Genomic DNA, 21,130 nt, shown 5'->3' on the forward strand with positions numbered 1-21,130 from the left:
AAAGAACACTTTCAATGAGTAAATTATGATGCAGAATTTTCCCCATTAATTTTCCAGTTAACCCTTAGGGGTCCTGTCCTCCCAAATTCAGCTAGTACGTGTCTTCAGTAGTTAGTCAATAATTAATTCTTACACTGAAACATCAAATACCGCTGCTGTGTGTGAGGAGGGTGGGGTTTGGGCGTGGGGGTGCAGGAAGGATAGAAATAATAATTGATACCTTGCTTAATAAAGCCTTGTTCCAAATATCACAGACTAATCACACTCTTTCAAATTTGAATGAACACACCTCTAAAACAACATTTGCAGTCTGTCTAATGCAAAAGGATTTATTTGATTACCAACCAGTTTATAAGGCAACCACTTAATTGTAAGTGCTAGCTTGAACAAATTTTTTGTAATAGATTTAAAAAGGTGCGGGAAACATTACTTAGATTAGATCTTTTGGTCCATAATGACCTTAGGGAAAAGCTTTCAGATAATTGGCAACAATGCAATTTTGCCAGTCTAGTATGCTCTGAGTTTTGCGACCATCATTTATAGCTCTAAATCTTAATATTTGTACCATAAGGTTGTTTTAATAAATTTCAGCCTCCGTGTGTTGCTATGGCAATCGCTCACCAAATTCACCAACTGGCCTTTGCTGAATTTATTCTAGTAATTGTCATATTGCATCACTTTAAACAATCTGCATTCATTTTGTACATTATAGGCCTATGCTGCCATCTAGTGTTGATTTCTTTAGTGCACATTTTTGTGTTGTAATTGTTGTAATTTGACTTTAAAACAGATTAACATTAGTAATTCATTGTTTTTATAAACAAAAAAATGCTCAATTTTAAAGAGACTTGTCGGCCTGGTATATAAAACACTTGGAAGATTGTTCTTTTTGTTTTTCCATTTCTTCTTCCATTTCTTCCTTTTACACGTTCAACTTCTTCACCCCCCACCATTAACTTTATTACTGTTCCAAAAATCCTGACTACCTGTTAAAATGAATCAGAAAATCTCATTTGTTTTCATTCTTTTATTTGGTTATTTTACAAAAGAGAGAATTTCAACATTGTTTTCTTTTAAAAATGTATTTACAAGTTTATACAAAAATACAAAAATGATTCAAATCTGTAATGTCCTAGCTACCTTTAAACTTGGAGCTTCTTTTAAATAGACAGTTATGCTTGCGTATTTTCTCACATATATTTGAAAATTTTCAACTCTGTTTAGTGCTATTCCATACTGTACACCTTTGATAAAAAAATGTCCAGTGTCCGTCACATCTCAAAATCGTATGCAAACATTGAAACACTTGGAACAAAGTAGTCATGAATTTAAGAACCTTGTTTTGTTGTTCTTGCAAGTAAATTGAGGTTTAATAGTTTTGTATATGACAGCTAAAATTGATTTTAAATGTCAACCGCACACATTGTCCTCGTCAGCCAATAGTGTTAGTCATTTATCCACTGAAATCAGAAATAATACAAATTGTGTCACTGCGCCGTTGGGATAAATGACGGGTACAGTATGGAAAAACAAACACACCAGACAGATCTTCAACACGTTCAGTGTTTTTTTTTGTTTGTTTGTTTGTTTTTGTTTCCCCCCCAATTTTAAAATAGAATTTTCACAGAGCATTCTTCAAGTGGCAGAGATAACCCATTCACATCCATTGTGTATAATATTAGTAGTTTCAAAAATAACAAAATTAGAACGACTGTTTTGCAAGTCACTTTTGAGCCTTATATCGCCATTTTTTTCAAGCTTTTCTTTTCCAATTGAAAATAAAAGTATCTCTCACGTCAACTTTTGCAGCTCAAGCAAGACTAGGACCCAGCACCACAAGTGTCTCGATTTTCCTATATACGATCATTTTCTTTTCAGTCTCTAAAACATATGATTGTCCAGTGAGTAAGATATACAGTACAAGATAAACCCCTGTCGTGATCACAACTATACAGAACAGAATTAGCCAGACAGTTTGTACATCTATTGAACACACTATTGAACTTGACATTAGAACAGAAAATACAAATTATTTTCTCATCTGGAGACATCCCTCAGATAAAAATAATCATATGGTGGTGTCTTTTATATCTTTCGTCATTTGTGTCTTATTGCATGCGATAGAAAACACGACAAATAAAAACAATGGTCAGGAACGAGTGCCATGAAGCCATGTGGGTGTCATGAATGTGAAATTCGTATGCGCAATTCACAGCTTTTTTACTCACTCCAAGTTACACAGTGTCAGTTCTGCAGTTCGGGTTCGCTGAGTATCTATCTATCTATCTATCTATCTATCTATCTATCTATCTATCTATCTATCTATCTATCTATCTATCTATCTATCTATCTATCTATCTATCTATCTATCTATCTATCTATCTTGCATTTGCAGTAAAACAATATGTTTGTTGAGGTATTCACAGAATACAGTGAATGGTTCCTATTGAAGTGCGGTCTCTGAATGTGAGTAATGTTTGCTGTGACAGGCAGGGGAGAGTTCAAGCTGTTAACTGATGGTCCTTTTTTCCTCTGCTAACACTCAAGTTCAAGTGATTCGCAGCGTGTATTGGAATGTGGGCTCCCTCTAGTGGTACGTGAAAGTATTACTGCCCAAGTACAGTTTAGTTGTATTTAACTTTGAAGTTGAATACATTTGCATTTAATCTTTTAGGTGCAATTTCATTTTACTTTAATGTGCAATATATTTTAATTGTCTATATAAGTTCGGGTAAATGTGCAAACTGTGCATAATGCTGACAATAGGCATGGCCCAATTACAGGTTTCAAGTGATGCCAAGGTTTTAAAATGTCACATTTTCAAAACCACGTCAGTGAAGGCGAAGTGACAAGACCCATCTCATTTTGGGACCATTTTGGGTGCAAGCAGTCAGTGAGCCTGACAACGTTTGCCCTTGCAGAAAAAAATGTGGCTCTTTTGGGAATTTTTTTTTTGTACCAAGACTTGGTAGAGAAAGGCTATGCAAAACACACTTTTGAAGAGTGACTGCTGGAGGAGGCGGTACTCCCAATTTATCACATTTGTGAGTGCCAGCGATTACTCAAATTCATGGTGCGCTTGAAAATAATGTTTGCAACCAGCCTCGAGAGCTAGTGTGTCTACGTTTGGTGAATAAATACAATTTATTTTATTTTTACGTTTACCAATTAACCAAATCGCATTAAAGCTTGTTTAAAAACAAAGTAAATTGAGATGAAAATGTTTTTTTTTTACTCCCAGAACAATGTTTTTTAGAGCTGTACTGTATATGCAAGACTGTGAAATGTTTTTGCTCAAGGTCATATTGTCAGAATCTGATACTGGCCCATGCTTTTAATTATAATAAAAAATATATATCTTTAGGAGTGGTACTAGTTGAAGAATAAAACCTGTCTGTCTTGTTTTTAATGAACACTTGGACCTAGTAGTGCATCTTAATGTTGGTCATGATGGTGGTACTTGGGAACCTAAGTAGTTTTTTTTTTTAGGTGGCACTTGAGTAAAAAGTTTGAGAATCGCTGCTCGAGGAGATTCAATAAATGCACTGATGTACTATAGGAAGGTAACCTTGAAATGAAATGGAGTCCAAAGGCCACAGCCAAAGAAATTATTTTAAAATTTGGGCAGTGTGTTCGACAAGAATATTTGTCAGGTTAGACAAAATGGTGCACACCAGTCACTGGGTTGAGCTCTCACCTGTCTGGTGCTACTGGGTCAGTGCAAATGAAGGATAGGCAACTAGGAGAGAACAGTGTTCATTCTTAAGACTTGTATGTCATGTTGTCAGTGAGACCTGTTCTTCTTTGCTACACTCTTGTTAAAAAATGTCTTCTCGTTTTACATAGATATGACTTTATATTCAATACAAATATACATATGGAATTTCATTATAAGATATAACTTCTTATGAATATTCTTGAAGAATCATCAAGTGCAAAAGAGAGGTCGGTTATTGGAAAGCTTTGCGAATGACTCTCTGGTCAACCCGATTTTGGACCCTCTAAAGCATTTTCACCATTTGCGCTGAATGGTGCGTTTTAAAAACGCCCTATTTTCTACTTCAAGTTAGAACAGCATGACACGGTTCGTTTAAAATATGATTCTGGCCTGGGTCCATGTAGGGTCACACTAAACACAGGCAAATCTAGCAAAGAAAGGCCACTGCGATTGTCCCAAAGTCTTCCACAAATGGACCCCTCGTCTATTATAGTAATGGGCCCCTTGCTCCTTAGAATCCCAGAAAAAAAGAATTTGGGTCAATGGAAATGTGTTACAAATCAATCAGTCACTAAAATTTTTCACAGGATAATTTTCCATATGATACGAAGGAACCACAAAAAATGTTGACAGTTGAGAATCTAGGGGATGTTTCCATTCTGGTCATGCAACATGATGAAACTTCAGCATAAGTTTGGATAAGTTTTACAAAAATCCATGCATCATATTAAATTTTATAAGATCATTTCTGTTAAGAAATATGAGGTCGTCTTATGGTATGCTCCCTGGTGTGCTGATGGAAATCATCAAAAACTCGAGTTGGGAGCATTTTGTAACCTACGCGCAAGATAAACCTTGCTGCTTGTTTATAATGCAAAGTCTGGTTTCTGCTTTGGGCAGCAACAGTTGCAAGAATGTTACAATTTGTATGAATTTTTCATTTCAAAAGAAAGCAGTTCCTCAACAGCACACACACCCACACCAAACAAGACAGGAAGTACAAATATCAGTGACTCTTGCATGTGCTTGTACATGCAGTCCTTTCACAAAATGTCACCTTATCTTTCTTTTGCAACTTCATTTTGTATTCTTTTTACGTATATAAAAAGACAGTTCAATCAAAATAGATATTTTATCTATGAGGGATTTATTCTTTTTCCTATAGTTTTATGGTAAACATTTTTTTTAATGACTCTGTCATTCAGTTTCTTAGAACATCTGAAACCCAACAGTTCCATTGCAGTTCCTAATACTGGGCACATTTTAGCAACAGTCAGATTTTGGGGTGCATTAGACCAAAGGCATCAAGAGACACCCAATCTTATAAAAGTAGGAAGGGGCCATTTGAAAAAAAAAAGAAGAATATCTGTCAACTAATTCTATGAAGATCTGTCATCATGGGGACTTCCATCTGAGTTCTCTGTCTCCCCTTCAGAAATGGCTTGCATGGGAGCAGTGTAGAGGCGGCTACGAGTACTATAGCGACTACTGTTGGCTACTGGTGGAACCCGAGAACGTCCCTGTCGAGATGCAGCGGTCATAGGCAGTATTTTGGGGGTGAAGCTCTCAGAGTTGGCCCTGGGAAAGAGGCCTGGTATCTGGATAGGGTCCGAGTTGGAAAGCGGTGGCTCCTGATGCATTGGGAGGTTCTCTTCAGTTTGACTCATACAACCTTCCAAGATGGATTCCCCGTGGCTCTTTGGAGTTATAGGGCTCTTCAGAATTTCGGTGGCTGACATGCGGTAACTAGAATCAGATCTGCTGCCTTTCTTCAGCAACAATAGTTTAAACTCCTCATTGGATGTACTGGATTTTTTGGCGCTGCGGTAGATTGGAACAGGGACGCGTTGCGACCCGGATGCAGTGGCTACGGTGGCTGGGGTGTTGAGCGGAGGGGGCGGTGGCATAATGGCATTGGTGACACTGTTCGGATTCACTGGTGCTGCCGGGCAGAGACGAGACTTCACGTTTAAGTCTCCCGAATCTTTGCGGCCCAGGACCTTTCTCTTGGATCTGAATGGAAAAAGTCAGAATCAAGAAGCAAACAAAAAATACACATGCTATATTGTATTCATCTAATAGTAGTAATCTTTTTGCACATGAATTCTACGGTAGTGTGTCGTGGTTGATTTACAGCACCTGTGTATCATGGCAAACAGATCCTCGGTTGTTCTGGACTTGTTGGGTGATGTCATTAGATCGTCATCAACTTTGGCGTCATCCGTCAAAGGGGAAAGTGAGTTGTCAGTAGGTGTGGAATCTGCGACAGAAAAAATGTATAGCGCATAAAATTGATGTCTGATCATTCCCATTGTTTGACATGACACAAGCATACCTTTACTGAAATAGTCTTCTGTGTCAGGAGTGGTGGAGTCATCTTTATTTTCTTGTGGCAGCAGGTGATGGGCACTTCTGGTAGCACCTGATGTCTCTTCCTCTTCTTCCTGCACCATTTGTCTTATCCTCCTGGCATCGCTGATTAGGTAAGGATGCGATGTCTCCACTGTGGTACCAGGCACTTTGACTGGACTAGTCCAGGGCCCTGAGTCCAGGTGGGATCCTCCTGCAAACTCGTAGGCTGGAGGGGGAGGGTGATCTATTCGCATGCCCACCCTGTGACATGTGGCCCTCTGGGATTCTTTTACTTGTTCTTCTTCTTCCTCATCATCTTCATCATCATCATCATCTTGGGAAAAAGAACACTCTCCCAAGATCCGAAACTCTGGGTGCGCGCGAGCTGAATGTGTGAGCCCTCTAAATTCTGTGTGTGAGCGGATATGTGTGTGTAGATCCACCGGTGAAGGGTGAGGGGCACGTGGCACTGGCCGATGCAAAGGCGAACTGTCATCTGAGAGTTCTGAAAATGGGTCCAAACGAGTCCTGAACGCTGTCATCGACCAGAAGGTTCCAGGCCCGTATCGATCTTGTCTAAGTAGTAGGCTTTCGTAAGAAGGAGGCCCGTCAGGGTGACGACCAGGGGGAGGTGGTTGAGAGTGATCAGGGGAGGCGGTGTGGTCCTGAGTTGGAGGTCTCGGGGGCGGTCTACGAGGAGGGAGCGGCCTGGTGTTGATTGGGGGCGGGGCTAGAGTCGCCCCGCTAGGACATTTGGGTTTGGTAACAGTTGCTGGTCCACTTGCAGATTCCAGGTCTGAGCTGGTCACAGTATTACTCGATTTGCTGACAGAGTGGAGCTGCACTGAACGTAGAATTGATGGCGTTATGGCCAACATATTTGCGTTTGGAATCAAAGCGTTGGTGTTTGCGCATGGTGGGGGGTTGCTCGTTAATGTCTCATGGACCGACGTCTTTGTTCCTGTGGGAACAACATTTGCGACTCTGTGTTTGCTGTGGTGAAGTGTGTGCAGGTGTTGTGTTCTGTGCGTATGTCTGACATAGCCACTGTGAAGAATATTAAGATCAAGCTGAGAAGGTGGCGGTGGGAAGTCTGGGTCTCTCTTGTAAGCAGACGCTATAGAAGTTCCGTCTCTCGGTAGATGTTGCAAAGATGAAAGAGAAGACTTTCTCTCTGGCACTCTGGGCTTCCTTTTGCCGGTGGAGGGGGACAGTGGACCTGGAAAGAATGCTGCTGAAGTTGAGGGCAAAGTAGAAGTTGGTGTTTCTGATTGACTTGAATAACCGCTGGATGGTGATGCCAAACCAGCCAACTTCTCGGGTGACCCGAGTTTAAAGTCTCCAGGCGGGTGGGGTGGACTAGCAGCTCTCGTCTCAGAAGACTGGGAAAGAGTCTGGGATTGCGTGTCAGAGGAGGACGAGCTGTCTGGTGACTTGACACAATCCATAACAGTTGTGCCTGTCGCCGTGCTTGAGTTTGACAGGGATTTGTACTCACAAGTGTTGGACTTTACCTCAGTATTGTGTAGCCAGAGGTCTGCATAGTCTGATTGCACAGCTCCTTCGTCTTTAAACGAGTGTGTGTCTGCTGAGCTAAAGGACATGGGTTCTACTATGTCTACGCTTTCTCCTAGTCCCATTACCCATGTTCCCATAGGCTCTGCCACAAGACAAGACGTCTCCAATGGTTCTGGAATGCCTACCAGTTCCAGTTCCAACTTCATATCTGTGGAAGACAATGTCAGGTCTTGTTCACTAACCATCTTTGGTTGGTCTTGATCTGCTTGTGTGTCCGTTCCTACGTCAACACTACTACTAGGCTCTTTCAGGGAGGAAGTTCGCATAGGTGGAGGAGGTTTTAGTTTGGGTTTCCTCAGTGGGCGACAGGGCCTCCCGAGCGTCATAGTGCCTCTTTTGTACTCAGACGAGGCTGGGGAGTAAACTCCATGGGAAATGGGAGGTGGTGCGACCATGTTGGATTGACCACAATCAGTCCCTTGGTCTGCATAGTTATATATGTAGTGTCCGCAACTCTTATTACTCTTCCCAAATTGCTCAGATGTACACAAACCCTCTGCATCAGATGAGCAATGAGAGCCAGTGTCTTTGTCAGCAATGTTGGTCTTTTCACTGAAACATGTTTGTTCTCGCGCTTGTTTGGAGCTGTAGTCTTGGCTTGGACATACGTTTTGGGTGTGGTCATGGTATTGGTCTGGGTCAAGCTGGTCCTGGTCCGGAGGATATGCCCATTCCCCCTCGCTAGCTGTACTGACCCCTGCATCATCCAGCTGATCTGTTGCTGAGGATGTGAATGAGCTTGACCTGTGGCCTGGTCCTTGAGGTCTCAATTCAGAATGGTATGAGGGATCCAGGGAAAAGCCCTCATCCATAGCATTGGGTACGGTGTTGAGTGACAGCTCTGAGTCACAGTGAGACGAGCCTGTAAGTGGTGGAGAAGAAGGTGGGGGGATGGTTTCGGAGGTTTGGGATGGGCAGGTAGAACTGGATCCACTCCAATTGCCACTGGATGACTGATGGTCTTCCTTGGGGTCTACATGGCTACTCAAGACTCCTGTTGTGGACACGGAGTGAATCGGGCTACTAAACGTATCAGAACTTGAAGAGATCTCGCAGCTGCCCATGTCAGCTTTGCGGGGCAAGCGAGACCGGCCTCTCTCCATCCAGCAATGTTCTGGGCTCCCTCCTCCCCGATCTCTTTCCCCAGATCGTTGCAACCGTTTTAAACTTCCTAGTTGCAGTGGCTCAGGAGCTGCCTGGTCATCTGTGCTCTCCTCTTCATCCTTCATCATCATCATCTTCAGCCTCGGACTCGGACCAGGGGGAATAAAGTCCTCTGGTTCATACGGTGACAATTCCTCATCCTCGTCATCATCATCATCGTAATTGTCATCGTCGTCCTCATCACTATCCATCAGGCGACCACCTTCTCGTGGAAGGCTGCGAGATCGCAAACGTCCAGTGTGGGTTGCGGTACTTGTGTATGTCGAGTCAGACTGATCACCAAGGGAAGAAATGTTGCCTGTCGAGTGGGAAAGAGATGCCGGTATTCCCTGATGGCCTCGTTGAGCTCGAATGCGTCTCCTGGAAGGAGCGGCTGTGCCTGAAGAGAATACCATGGGGACAGAGGGTGACATTCGTTACATCACTTGATTATGACTATCATTTGAATTCATGTGCTGGCGCTACAGTGAACCCCTGCATATTCACGTTTGTATTATTGTTGTTTGTTAGGTTTAACCTTTTTTTTTTCCCCCCATCTTTGTTGGTGGTCGTTGAATGCGCCTTCTGGACGAAGTAAAACAGAAAGTGGTTTTGCTTGTCTCGCAGTGCAGCTCCAAATAAAACGTAGTCTACTCACAGCATTTTCTTTTGAATGTAAATACCAAAGGATGAGTTTATTGCTACACCGTTTGTTTAACGTGCCACTATGCATATTTTTACTAGCATGCTGTTTCGGCTAGCATGCCGGCTAATACTATTGTTGATTAGGCTCATTTATAGGTACTTTGCTTGTGTTGAATACATGAACTACTGAGGAGTTGTTTATGTGAAATGGATTCACATACTCGATTCAGGGTGTTGATGCTTTGCTAATTATTCTTTGTCTCGATTTAAAGTGCTTTTCCGCCAGTTTGTAGCATCTAACTGGAATACAAATCCCCTGTGTGTATGTCGGGGTGCGGGGCATCAATAAGTTTGCTTTTCGCCCAGGTTTACTACCCTCGTGAATAGTGTGGGTTCACTGTCCTTTAAAATGAGGATGGTTATTTCTAATTGGTGAAGCTTGCTGTTTGTTGTTTTGCAACATATGTAGCAATAGTGAAAGGTTGACATGGAATTATCCAGCCACAGTAAATTGATATGAACTTTTATCAGGAATTCTAATGTGGTGGAGTAAGCGGCTAGTTAATTTAACAACCTGGTGGACAAATGGTAAGGAATGACATGAGAAAACATTCAAAGGAACTTACATGCTATGAGGAAATCATCTGTTTGGCAGCCAGAGTCTCGAGTGTGGTGAAGGCGACCACTAATTGAGAAGTCTTCGTGACACAGCGAGAGTTGGTGCGGATTGGCATGGACAATTACTGTCCGCTCTCTTGCTACTGGTGATTCATCTGAGTCTGAATGTAAAATGACATAGCATGCTGAGTCTCAGTAATGTCATGTTAAAGTCACTTTCAACATGGGTTATGAAGGAGAGATGGTTGAACCACTAGACTGTAATAATGTGCTTTATCGTGTTCGGCTTTGTTAATTTTTTGGTGTTGTTGAGTCGCAAAGTAAAACTGTTGAGAGTATAACAAGACAGCTTTTTTTGCAGAAATATAGTACAATGTACATCACAATTGTACATTGTTTTGGAAGACTGCATGCATATGAAAAAATAAATCAATAAAAAAAGCAAAGGTGGACCAGGAGATAGCTCAGATGTTTTGGTGCCCTATATAATTGACAAAGCTTTTCAGAGAAAATGTAGCAACATTTATTGCGTCTGTGGCACATTTAAGATCATGCATTGGTAGGTTTATAGATTATTAATCATTTTAAAACAAATGTAAAATTATTTCAGAAAAGGATCCTGCTAACATATTGATAACCCTATTTAGCTGGAGGAACGCAATATTCGAAAATGCTTTTTCGTAGTTCTACTATGGTGTACGGTTCTTTTAACTCAGGGGTGTCATACTCATCTTTGTTGCAGGCCACATCGTAGTTAAGATTACTACTAATATATAACACTATATAAGACATAATACAAATAATAATACTCATTATCACATACACACAACAGAATTCAGTAAAGAAAATCAACAATTTTGAGGTTTTAACAGAAATTGTTGCAATATCTCATGGTTATTAAAAGGGAAGACAATTTTGTTTTGGTATTTTAACAAGTAACATTGAGTTGACACACATGATTTGCCTTTGCAGGCCACATAAAATGATGTAGCGGGATGGATCTGGCCCCCGGGCCTTGGGTTTGACACCTGTGTTTTAACTCCTGGTACGACCAGTGCCAAGTATAATAATAAAAAGGTTTTACTTTACCAACATATATATTCAATGAGATAGTATGTGATGGGAGTGGAGTTTTGTCTCGTGCAAATAAGAAAATGCTGCCATCTACATCTGGGTATGCCACATGAGTGCAGAAGTGAACAACGCTGAATCTGAATTAGCTCGTCACCAAATTACAGTAAGCTAGTCTTGTGTGCAGATCTGAGCATGTGGCACATGCAGCAGACGCATTGGCAAATATGCCCCCACCCTAGCCCCAAATTTGACCCATCTACTAATATTCAAGCAAATAACGCAGTGATAAATAACAAACATACCCATGTCCTGTTGTACTCGTTTGGGTATTCCAGTGATGGTCTTCCTCCTCCTCAATTTCCTTCTTCTCTGAAGAACTGACTGGGAATGCACAAGGGAGCACCGTGCACTAGCCTCTCTATCAAATCCAACTCCTGGGAGGGAAAAAAAAAAAAGAATGTCATTATTAAATATTTTCATTTTGAGGACATGCGATCCAGAAAATGAATGAATAAATGTACTATGGGTCACTGTAAGAAAGGTAATCAAATTTCAGGATAAAAGAATGACATAGGGTACTTGTTTTTATTGTTATTAAATATAAAAACAGGTCAAATTTGACTCTTGTATTTCACCTGTTACATTGATGGGGATGATACAGGAAGAGACTGCACGAGTATCATCCGAAGTTGTCTTCTGATCGGAGTGGGACACATTTTCCTTTGACCATTTGGTCTCTTTGTCCTGGGTGGAGGGGACAGCATGTGCTGAGGTCTTTGTTTTGTGACCTGTTAACACCTCATCCTCGTCGCCCTCGCCCGTTGAGGTAGCCTTCAAGTAAAAGTCAACCGCAACAAGCAGCATTAAAATAGGATCCTCCAATTCTGGAATGTTTCTACTAAAATGAATGAATCCAACAAAAATGTAATAGCAGAACAAATGGGATACACTGAAATTGAACACACAACACAGGTCCAATACCTTTCTATTCCACGGAATGAAGATGCATCCCTCAATTGGATGAAGTGAGTAAAAGCACTCAAACTATGAACGAATAATGCAAGAAAAGAAAAGACAGAAAAATGTAATGAAGAATAATAAAAATAAAAAGATGAATTCATGAGTTTCATTGCATTAGAAACAACTCAATAAAACATTTTCCTGAATCACAATACAAGGTCCTTGTGTGTCCTACTTTCTTATATAACTATCGTCCTTATTATTACCGAAATCCTTGTTTAGATTCTTTTATTCTATCCTTCAGAGAATAACCATGCCTCATTGCTTAAGTGTTTGAAGTGCATTTTCTTTTTTTTTCTTTTTTTTTTTTTTTTTAGAATCTTCCTTACCTTTCTTTGTATCGTCTGAATATCCACTTCTCTCCCCGGTCTCTCCTACACAATAAAAACAGTTAACATCATGTGCAGAAGCTCGCTACATCAAAAGATGCGATATGCTTTGAATATCTTTGCATGGACAAATGGTCTCGCTTCTCATTCTTACTTTTCTTTGAATGGTTTGGATTTCTGTTTCTCTCACTGTCCTCTCCTAAAAGAAGCAAAACAGTGGAAGTTTTTAGTGTGACTCAAAAGATTATTCAGTAAACACAAAGCAAACAAAAAACAATGGAACTGAATCTGAAATGGAATGACACTTTTTACAGTACATGATGGGATGGTGTAAACACATGAATGAACTTTTTTTTTTTTTACCTTACTAGGTTGATAGTCTAACTCTCGCTCTCGCTCTTCTCTTTCTTGCTGCATGGCAACACCACAATAAGATTTCGGGTCAGTTTGATTATCGTCAGAAAAAAAGTATATATATGTAAAATATGAGCTCATTGCTGTTTCCTTTCTTGTTTGTCTACTTACCCTTCTGTCTAATCATCTCCGCATTTACAGGCCTTGTCTTAAAGTCTTTGGTACCCGTATGCTCATCATCAACAGTAAACCCCCACTTAAAAAAAAAAAAACTAAATAACCCTAACCTTGATAGAACTGTAAGCGAGCAAGCTAACAGCGTGAAAAATGTCCTGCCCCTTCCCTGCATGCCCTTTGCAGTGCCTTACCGCTCGTGCCAGCCGACTTCTCTGTTGCCGTCTGATGGAATGCGGTGAGGGGAAGGTGGGTATAGGGGGCGCCGTTGAGACAGAGATAGTCACCTTGTTCTTCTCCCGACTCGTGGGTGGCTCGTTCTGTTTTTCGTCTGAAAATTGTAAGCACGCACGCATGAAAATGTCCGTCCAAATGAACATTACCAAATTTCAGGTCAGGATAATTGTCACCTCTGCGCAGGGCTCGGAGGCTGAACTGAGAGTTTTTGTGCAGTTCCTCCAGACATGGTGGTCGGGTGCGTGGATGGAATACGTTGTGTTGTTGGTGCCATGGAGCCTGATAGTGAACTGACAACTTGCTCTCTATATCCAAGTTGGACACAGCTGAAAAATGAGGGAGAAAAGAGGAAGACATGATGACATGATACTGCTTTTGCAAAGATTTTGTCCTGGCTCTTCATGCCAAGTCATTGACGGAAAAACTTGAGTGCTGTGGGAGTAGTTATTCTAATCCTATCCTCAGTGATTCACTCAAAAACTCATCTATTGATAGTCTCAATATATTTCTGTGCTCTTTCTGTAATACTTTAAGATGCCACAAGATGGCACCCCAGCCCTGACTAATAGGAAAGTAGTAATCAAAGTCAAACATCTCGACTGTTCTAAGATCTATGATATCAGGGAGGAAAAAGGTTTAACCTGGGTTGTGAGCAGACTTTATGGAAAGTCTTCACAGCATGTTTTTGCTAATAAATATGGGCACACATGTTGTTAAAGATTCATATGGTCCGAGCCCTCAAGTCTGCTTCAAATGCCAAGTGGTCGTTTTGGTTTTGTGTCATTTAAACATCAAAGCGCTCAAAAGGCATCCAATTTTGTACCATTTCATTTCTGAAAGTGTGTGTGTGTGTGTGTGTGTGTGCGTGCGTGCGTGCTGCAAGTCAGTCAGGTTGATGTGAAACTACAGCAGCCAACATTGATTTCACCTCAGTGCACGTGTAACATTTTGTCTAAAGGCGCACACGACTGCATTATAGGATCATCAGGGGCCATCTGTGATGATTAAATTGGAGCTGGAGTTGGCATACCCTGCATCACATGCAATTAGACATGCCCACAATTACTCTGCCTCATGTCACAAATGATGAATACGTTGTTGGTCGATTTTAATAACTCGTTTTCGATCCTTAGCATAAAATGTTGCCTGATATCTGGATTCTGATCTTCATTACGCTAATTTAAACATCTGTAAAACAGGATTGCGCTTCGACGAGTTGCGCTGTTGTCTGACAAGAAATAGACCCGTGAGTCATCGGCATATAAATAGCAGCTTGCATTGAGTTTTGTTGAACCAGTTCAGAGAGGAACACTCACATGTAGAGTACGTAATAAATTGTAATCAGTAATCAAATATAAAAATACAGGCACAATACAAGATTAAGATGTGAAAACTTCAAATAAATAATGCATGAATAGAAACTCAATAGTCCAAACTGGACTGGACTGAGACAAGTTAAGATGTTGGCAAATAGAAGTCATTAAGTGAGGCTGTATTAGTTTGTATCTGGGTCAAGAAGCACTAAGTGCAAAACCTTGTCAGACTGCTGTTGTGATCACAACATTTCTGGAAGAACTAGTTGGTCAGTTTGTTACAGGAGAACAAAAGCTGAAGAGCAATCACAATGCTGCTGGTTGCTTCTGATGACCACTTGGAGCCCTGCTCTCTTCTCAGGACTATTTTACGATTTTATTACTACTATTCTATTTACTATCTTACTATTTGGTTAACCTGCAATCCACAAATATGGATCAAATATGACCTGCAACAGCTTCAGTGCGCACAAATTTTGCAATAGTCGTACGAAAGAATGAGATTTAAAAAATGTTTTGGGCGTAGTACTTTAGATAATGTTTCAGAGTGAAAGAATGTTCTTTTATTGTAGTTTTACTGCTTTTATTTTTTTGACCCGGACAGTAAAAGTAAAGCCGTTATGGTAAAATAACTACATTTAATTTCAATATATCTTTTTTGTTCATTAGATTTTACGTTTAGAAGCAGTTACTAAATATGGAAAAACTTATTTGAGTTTAGTTGTAAGATAGAAATATAAACATTGAAATACAGTTTTTCTCATTTATTGTCAGGAAAGAGTTAGTAAAAGACTAACAATAGTTTGATTTTAAGCTTTTATTTCTAAAATAAAAATAATATAGCACGAGACACAAATAAAAAAAATGCAGTTGGGTGCAGGTTTGTACGTATGTTCTTTGTTACGTAATCTTGTCTTTGTCTTTATTCACTCTGTTCCTTATTCACTTGTGTCTCGATTCACTTGTTGGCATTTAAAGATGAAAGACGTGCTTTTTTCCCCATCAACATTCTAAATTCCACAACTGCTAATTACACACATGAATAGCACAAAAAAACTTGTTTTATCTCTTTCCTTATTTACAATAATTTTCTCCAAGTGTGTGTAGTTTGAATTCCACGCTGTCGCCATCTCCTGGTCAGTATGAGAAATGCTGTCAGTGGCAACTTTCGGGGATTTTTGAGCCGTTTTTTTTTTTTAAATGTCTCGTGCTATATATGTTTTCGTTTAAAGAACATTAAAAATCAAACTGTTATTAGTCTTTTACTTTCTCTCTCCAGACAACAAATGAGGAAAATCAATCTATTTCAATGATTATTTATTCATTGTTTGTGCCTTCTTGTTTTTATTTTTTTGTGTTGTTTACTTGTATGTATATTGTGTACTATGTCTTGTCACCGTGGGATAGTGGGAACGTAATTTCGATTTCTTTGTGTGTCTTGGCATGTGAAGAAATTGACAATAAAGCAGACTTTGACTTTGAATTTTGATATTTCTAAAATCAAATAACGAGTTACCGACTTCTAAATGTAAAATCGAATTACTAAGGAAGACGTGGACCATACAACTAGTAGATTTTTTGTTTTACAATCTGTCCACAGAACACTCCATGATGCCATATTCACCCATTCTGGGAAACAGATTAAATTACATTATGAAACAAGTTATTGAATCCCTACCTTTAGATGGCACAGAGGCACAGCCAATCCCGAGACAAGCCAAAGCCATAATTAGCAGCTCCCCGTTTCCCTTCTTTATTTGTCACTCATTCCTTTCTCTGCAGCTCTTAAATCACTCGCAAATTCAGCTCTAAATATTTCTGTGCAAAGCGAAACATTTAGACAAGCAACATCTGCAGTCACACAACCTCTCCCTGCAACCCAACTAACTGCCGACCTGCTGTCTGTCCCCTCTTTCCCCTCTCCTCATCAGATGGCCCAGCATTTGATTGAAAATGTCTTTGCTTGCTTAGTTCAGTCAAAAAGTGAAAGTTGTTTTTGTTGTTTCAGTTGGAATTATGTTGCACTTTAAAGGAGTAATATTATATCATAAAAGCTTTGGTTCAAAATGAGTCCCACCCCCCCATAATATGAGTGCGATGGTAGGGTCCCGCCTGGGCATGGCCTGTCCATGACCGTAATCCCCTCATGATGCAGTAATACGTGGAGGGGTGGGTGTGTGGGGTGCATGAGTTTGGCTCGGTGCAGTCAACTACCAAGCATTAATGCATTAATCCACCACATGCGACTGCGAAAGAGTATCACATGCTTCTTCTGTGCAGTAAGTGACCGACAAAGTATGCACGTGCAAAATCCAGTAGTCATTGAAACACAAGGCAATTGGAAATCAGTGGTGTGAAAAAGAAGCGACATCTTTCACAAACATAGAAGGAGAAAGGTCCATGCCCGTAATCTGTTGTAATCTGGAACTCTGGCTGTCACTGATTTTGGATGTACATTTTGTAGCATTGGCAATTTGGCACTTGTCTTGAGGAACTTTGCGATTTCAACCATGTCTTGCTGAAATAACCAAAAACATAGTCAGCACGTTTTTTTTAATTGAATCACAAAATTCGACAGAACGACATCTAGACATCTAATCATACCTGACATTTTTAACACATGACATGAGGGTGGAAACTGGCTAATTGTCACTTTTGTTGCCAATAGCAACTTGGACATTAATGGCTATATGTTCAGTGACTTCATTGAGCAATAATGGCACATTTGACACATTCCCCGTTCACACCTGAGACACGTCATGTGACACTAACCTGTCACATGACACGACTGACACGTCACAAACTGCAACTACTGCAGGACAAAAGACTAAATTAATCATTTAAGCCATTTACACAAATTTCTAAAGTAGTCAATTGTGTCTTGTTTGATTAAACAATTTTCACAAAATACTAAAATGTTTTTTTTTTTTTTAATTTTCATTGCAGCCCTGATGCGCCTTTGTACTTCTCTGCATCCATATTCATAATGTAAGTCTCCTTACCCATCTTATTTTTTGTGCTGCACACCTGCACTATTGTCTCATGGCCCTCTGCCCCCCCAACCTGCAATTCATTTTTGGCATAACAAATGTGTGCGATTGAAACGCTCATTTAAATTCATGTTTAATGGCCTGCCTGTATTGGTTAGCAGGGCTGAGTCACAATGTCCGGCATAAGCCTTTTTTTTTTTTTTTTAAATCACTGTTACATCAGAGCGATTTGGCAAACCGGCGTAAATAAATGCAGGTTAGATGTTTGGGGAATTATCCTGCTTGTGCACACTATTGCTTCTGAAACGTCTTACACTGCCCCCTAGTGGCAAAACATATTTGACTCATTGCGGATTAAAATCAAAATAAATAGGACTGATAAATCACTAAATAGTACATGTGTACGTATGGTTTGTTTTTCAAGAGCAACAAATAATTGGTTGCCTCTCTTCCATGAAACTCGCATACAATTGTTATGCAATCAATTCTCATTATCCTGTAACAATTGTAAAGGGTAGAAAATAAACCACTGCACTGAAAACAGATTTTGGCTAAATTTGCTCAATTTTAGTTTGTCAAGTGGTTACATGAAATAAAATGTAACTATTGATATATTGTTTACATTTCAGGACGATTTTCTTTCATGTAACCACTTGACAAAATAAAATTGAGCAATTTTAACAATTGTTTTCAGTATGGATTGGAATGTATAAAACTGAGAAATTTTAATTGAATGTCTAAAATTAAAAGATGTATTGCCACATGTCTTCAAATCTGTTTAGAAAAGCAGCACTGTGTGTTTTACATCAGTGTTCCTAAAAAGGTTGAGTATTAGCTGTATGTAAACTAGAGGGGGAAATTATTCAAATCTCTTATGCTCTATTCTACTTGGCCAACAGCTACTCCTATTTGGATATGTGGACTTTTTTTTTTATCAGCATAGCCTTATCACAAAACACCATAGTGTAGTGAGACTCAATGACCTTGCGTCTCTACCTGTTGCCATTCATACAAAAGAATAATATTAAACTAATCAGGCCTAGATTTCACACTAAGTAAATTTCATCTTTTTTTTTCAGTAGGTATACTTTTTTCCCTAACATATTTGTTACGTGGTGAGCCTTGAGATTTTTTTCAAATAATACTCGGGTCAATTAAGTTCCCCAAAAGACAATGGTGGAAGAAAAATGCCGTGCACTAAAAGTTATTATTTTGCGTGTGTGTTTATGTCTCAGCTATGTTGTAGAAATGGCACAAAACAAGCCCGTGTTATTTTTAACCGTGTCTCCATGGAAACGGACACAGGCAGAAAAAATGGGGACTTGTGCTTGTCTTTGGGGGAAGACTCCTTCTGGTGGTCATTGTGTGTGTATTTTTTGTGCGTTATCATAATTATTATCAAATAGGTATATATTTTTTTTACAATCCAAACTTTTTTTTACTGGCCCGAGTAGTTGGCATTTTATTTTCTTATGGCATAAATTATGGGCTATAAAATAACTATTATGATGACTAATATAATTTTGGCTCCTACTCACCATGCGTACCACCACCCCAGCATTTTTATTTTTTATCATTTCATTGATCATTTATCGTCGTTCGCAAAGTTTGAACTTTTCCGGGTCGTTCATCTTTTCAATTTTCCATCCCAAACAACTGAAGCACTCTAGCCATTAATCAAACTCATGTCATTTGTTTCACTAGGTCATCATTTAAAAAGTTAGCGAGGGATTACTGCGCCTTGGAATTGACTGTAAACTGTCAAAAAAAAAAAAGATGTGATGCATAGGGTGGAGACTACCTTAGATAACACTAACTGCGCTCCGAGTGTCCTCGGCAAACCAGCAAATGTACAGCATATAAATGAGCTGGGATCATGCCGGGGGGAAAAAAAATTCAGACTCCAGGAATAAGGAAATTGATAATTGAAGTAGTGCATGATCAATACTTCATGGCATTATTTATAATCGGGATCAATGCGTCTGTACGGTGATTGAGATGTTGTCTTTATCATTGGCTCGGGCGAGGGCTCGTGTTCACTGAGGACATTCCCCTACATACGTCTTGCTTTAGAAGCCATCTGACAGTTACTGAGTGAACATATCGTTTCTATGGAAACAACTTAAAGATTAAAGCTGTGAAGAGCCAGAGCCTTGCCAGAGAGAATCCCACAATGCCTTGTGCCTGGGGATCTCTGGGAAAGAGAAAGGCGGAGGCGCATTGTCAAAGTAGTGTGTGCGTGCGTGAGTGTGTGTGTGTGTGTGTGCATGCCCACTTGTGTCTTTGCCAGCTGCAGAGGTGTTGTGCTTCAAATTGGCTCTGTTTTGTGACTGTTTGCTACACCAAAGTCGATGCCCATCAGTCACTCTTTCCCAGACGCCCCCACCCCATTACTACCGTGCTAATAAAAAAGTATACAAATCAGAAAAGTGCATATGACATGACAAGCACATCATTGATACATTCCGTATCTTATCTGAAGCACATGATAACCTTGACCAAAAAAAATTCCATTGCAGAAGCAGCTTCCCACTCCCAATGTGAGACTAAAATGTAAACAATTCAAAATATGTTTATACAGGAGTGTCACTCTGACCTTGTCCTCTTTCCCCCCCCAATTTATTTGTTTTTAAATGTATGTGCCTCCGCCCCATATCCTCATCTTTACCCCCTGCCCCCACCCCCCCTGGGTGATGCCAGTGCTGTTGTCAGGCTGGAGCTGAAAGCAGCCAATCACGTGGCACCATGCTCAAGAGCTCTGGGGTGATGTTAGGCAGTTTCATGCTCATACGATGAGCTTTGCCAAATGTAGGTCATGCTTCTCCTCGCTCGCCCCGCCTTCTTGAGCTCGCTCACATTTGCCTACACACACACATAAACCTCATCACCCCTCGCAGACGTGCGTACTCACAGAAAACGCACAAGTGCATTTTCTTGCGTTCAGATGTGACAGATGTGCTAAACTAAACTACCTTAACTTAGAAAGTTGACTTTTGTTCCTTAAAGATGGGAACTCAATGCACTCGTATGTCAAGGCAATTTTACTGAATCAAATGAAAGGAGCACCCCTAAATAAATTTCCAATGTGCTTTAAGTCAAGAAAAATAGCACTGTTCTGGTATCAAAATATAAATTAATATAATAGAAAAACATTAAAAAAAAAAAGGTTTTATACTGACCATTATACCGGTGCCATTTGTGTCCCCACCCCAGGAAATAGAATTTCTAGCAAATGTACATAACTGTATATATGTATATACTTCATCCCAATTTATTTTCTTAATATACAAAAAGTTATGATTCACAATTTAGTCACGCAAATACAAAACCTTACATGATCAATAGAAGTTCCCTCTCCTCCAAAACATCTTTACATTAATGTCAGTCAGGCTTTTAATACACCTTGAAAAGATCTGGAGTTAATCATTTGGTATAGACAATTAATATAAGGATATTTAAAGTTGACCCAGAACGTGCTACAGTAATTGTGCATGGAGAATTAAAGGGTTTTAAATTAAAAGGGTTTATTTAAAAAAAGAAAAAAAGGAGGGTGGGGGGACAATTCTAAGATCAACCAGTAAGTGC

At 39.9% G+C, this 21,130-nt stretch overlaps 1 protein-coding gene and 1 long non-coding RNA gene across 5 annotated transcripts in view; one reads left to right on the forward strand and one right to left on the reverse strand.

Moving 5' to 3' along the window:
* The window catches only part of LOC119121123, a 287,860-nt gene that overhangs the window by 52,282 nt on the left and 214,448 nt on the right, over window positions 1-21,130 (forward strand). The gene's annotated exons all lie outside the window — the stretch shown is intronic.
* Window positions 1,568-21,130, reverse strand: part of nhsb (Nance-Horan syndrome b (congenital cataracts and dental anomalies)) — a 36,270-nt gene continuing 16,707 nt past the window's right edge. Inside the window, exons 1-13 of one of the 4 annotated variants that reach the window (XM_037248531.1) lie at window positions 16,234-17,469; window positions 13,416-13,568; window positions 13,200-13,336; window positions 12,841-12,888; window positions 12,632-12,676; window positions 12,478-12,522; window positions 12,110-12,172; window positions 11,764-11,959; window positions 11,431-11,562; window positions 10,063-10,215; window positions 6,054-9,191; window positions 5,858-5,978; window positions 1,568-5,731 (exon numbers count right to left, since the gene is read on the reverse strand). In XM_037248531.1, coding sequence (XP_037104426.1) covers window positions 5,098-5,731; window positions 5,858-5,978; window positions 6,054-9,191; window positions 10,063-10,215; window positions 11,431-11,562; window positions 11,764-11,959; window positions 12,110-12,172; window positions 12,478-12,522; window positions 12,632-12,676; window positions 12,841-12,888; window positions 13,200-13,336; window positions 13,416-13,568; window positions 16,234-16,282 — 4,914 coding nt within the window. In that variant the 5' untranslated portion in view covers window positions 16,283-17,469 and the 3' untranslated portion in view covers window positions 1,568-5,097. Of the gene's footprint in view, window positions 5,732-5,857; window positions 5,979-6,053; window positions 9,192-10,062; window positions 10,216-11,430; window positions 11,563-11,763; window positions 11,960-12,109; window positions 12,173-12,477; window positions 12,523-12,631; window positions 12,677-12,840; window positions 12,889-13,199; window positions 13,337-13,415; window positions 13,569-16,233; window positions 17,470-21,130 lie in introns of those variants that run through there. The other 3 variants (XM_037248528.1, XM_037248529.1, XM_037248530.1) reach the window with 3 other exon arrangements.

This window comes from Syngnathus acus, chromosome 3 (genome assembly GCF_901709675.1).
Source record: "Syngnathus acus chromosome 3, fSynAcu1.2, whole genome shotgun sequence".
Lineage (NCBI taxonomy): Eukaryota > Metazoa > Chordata > Actinopteri > Syngnathiformes > Syngnathidae > Syngnathus > Syngnathus acus.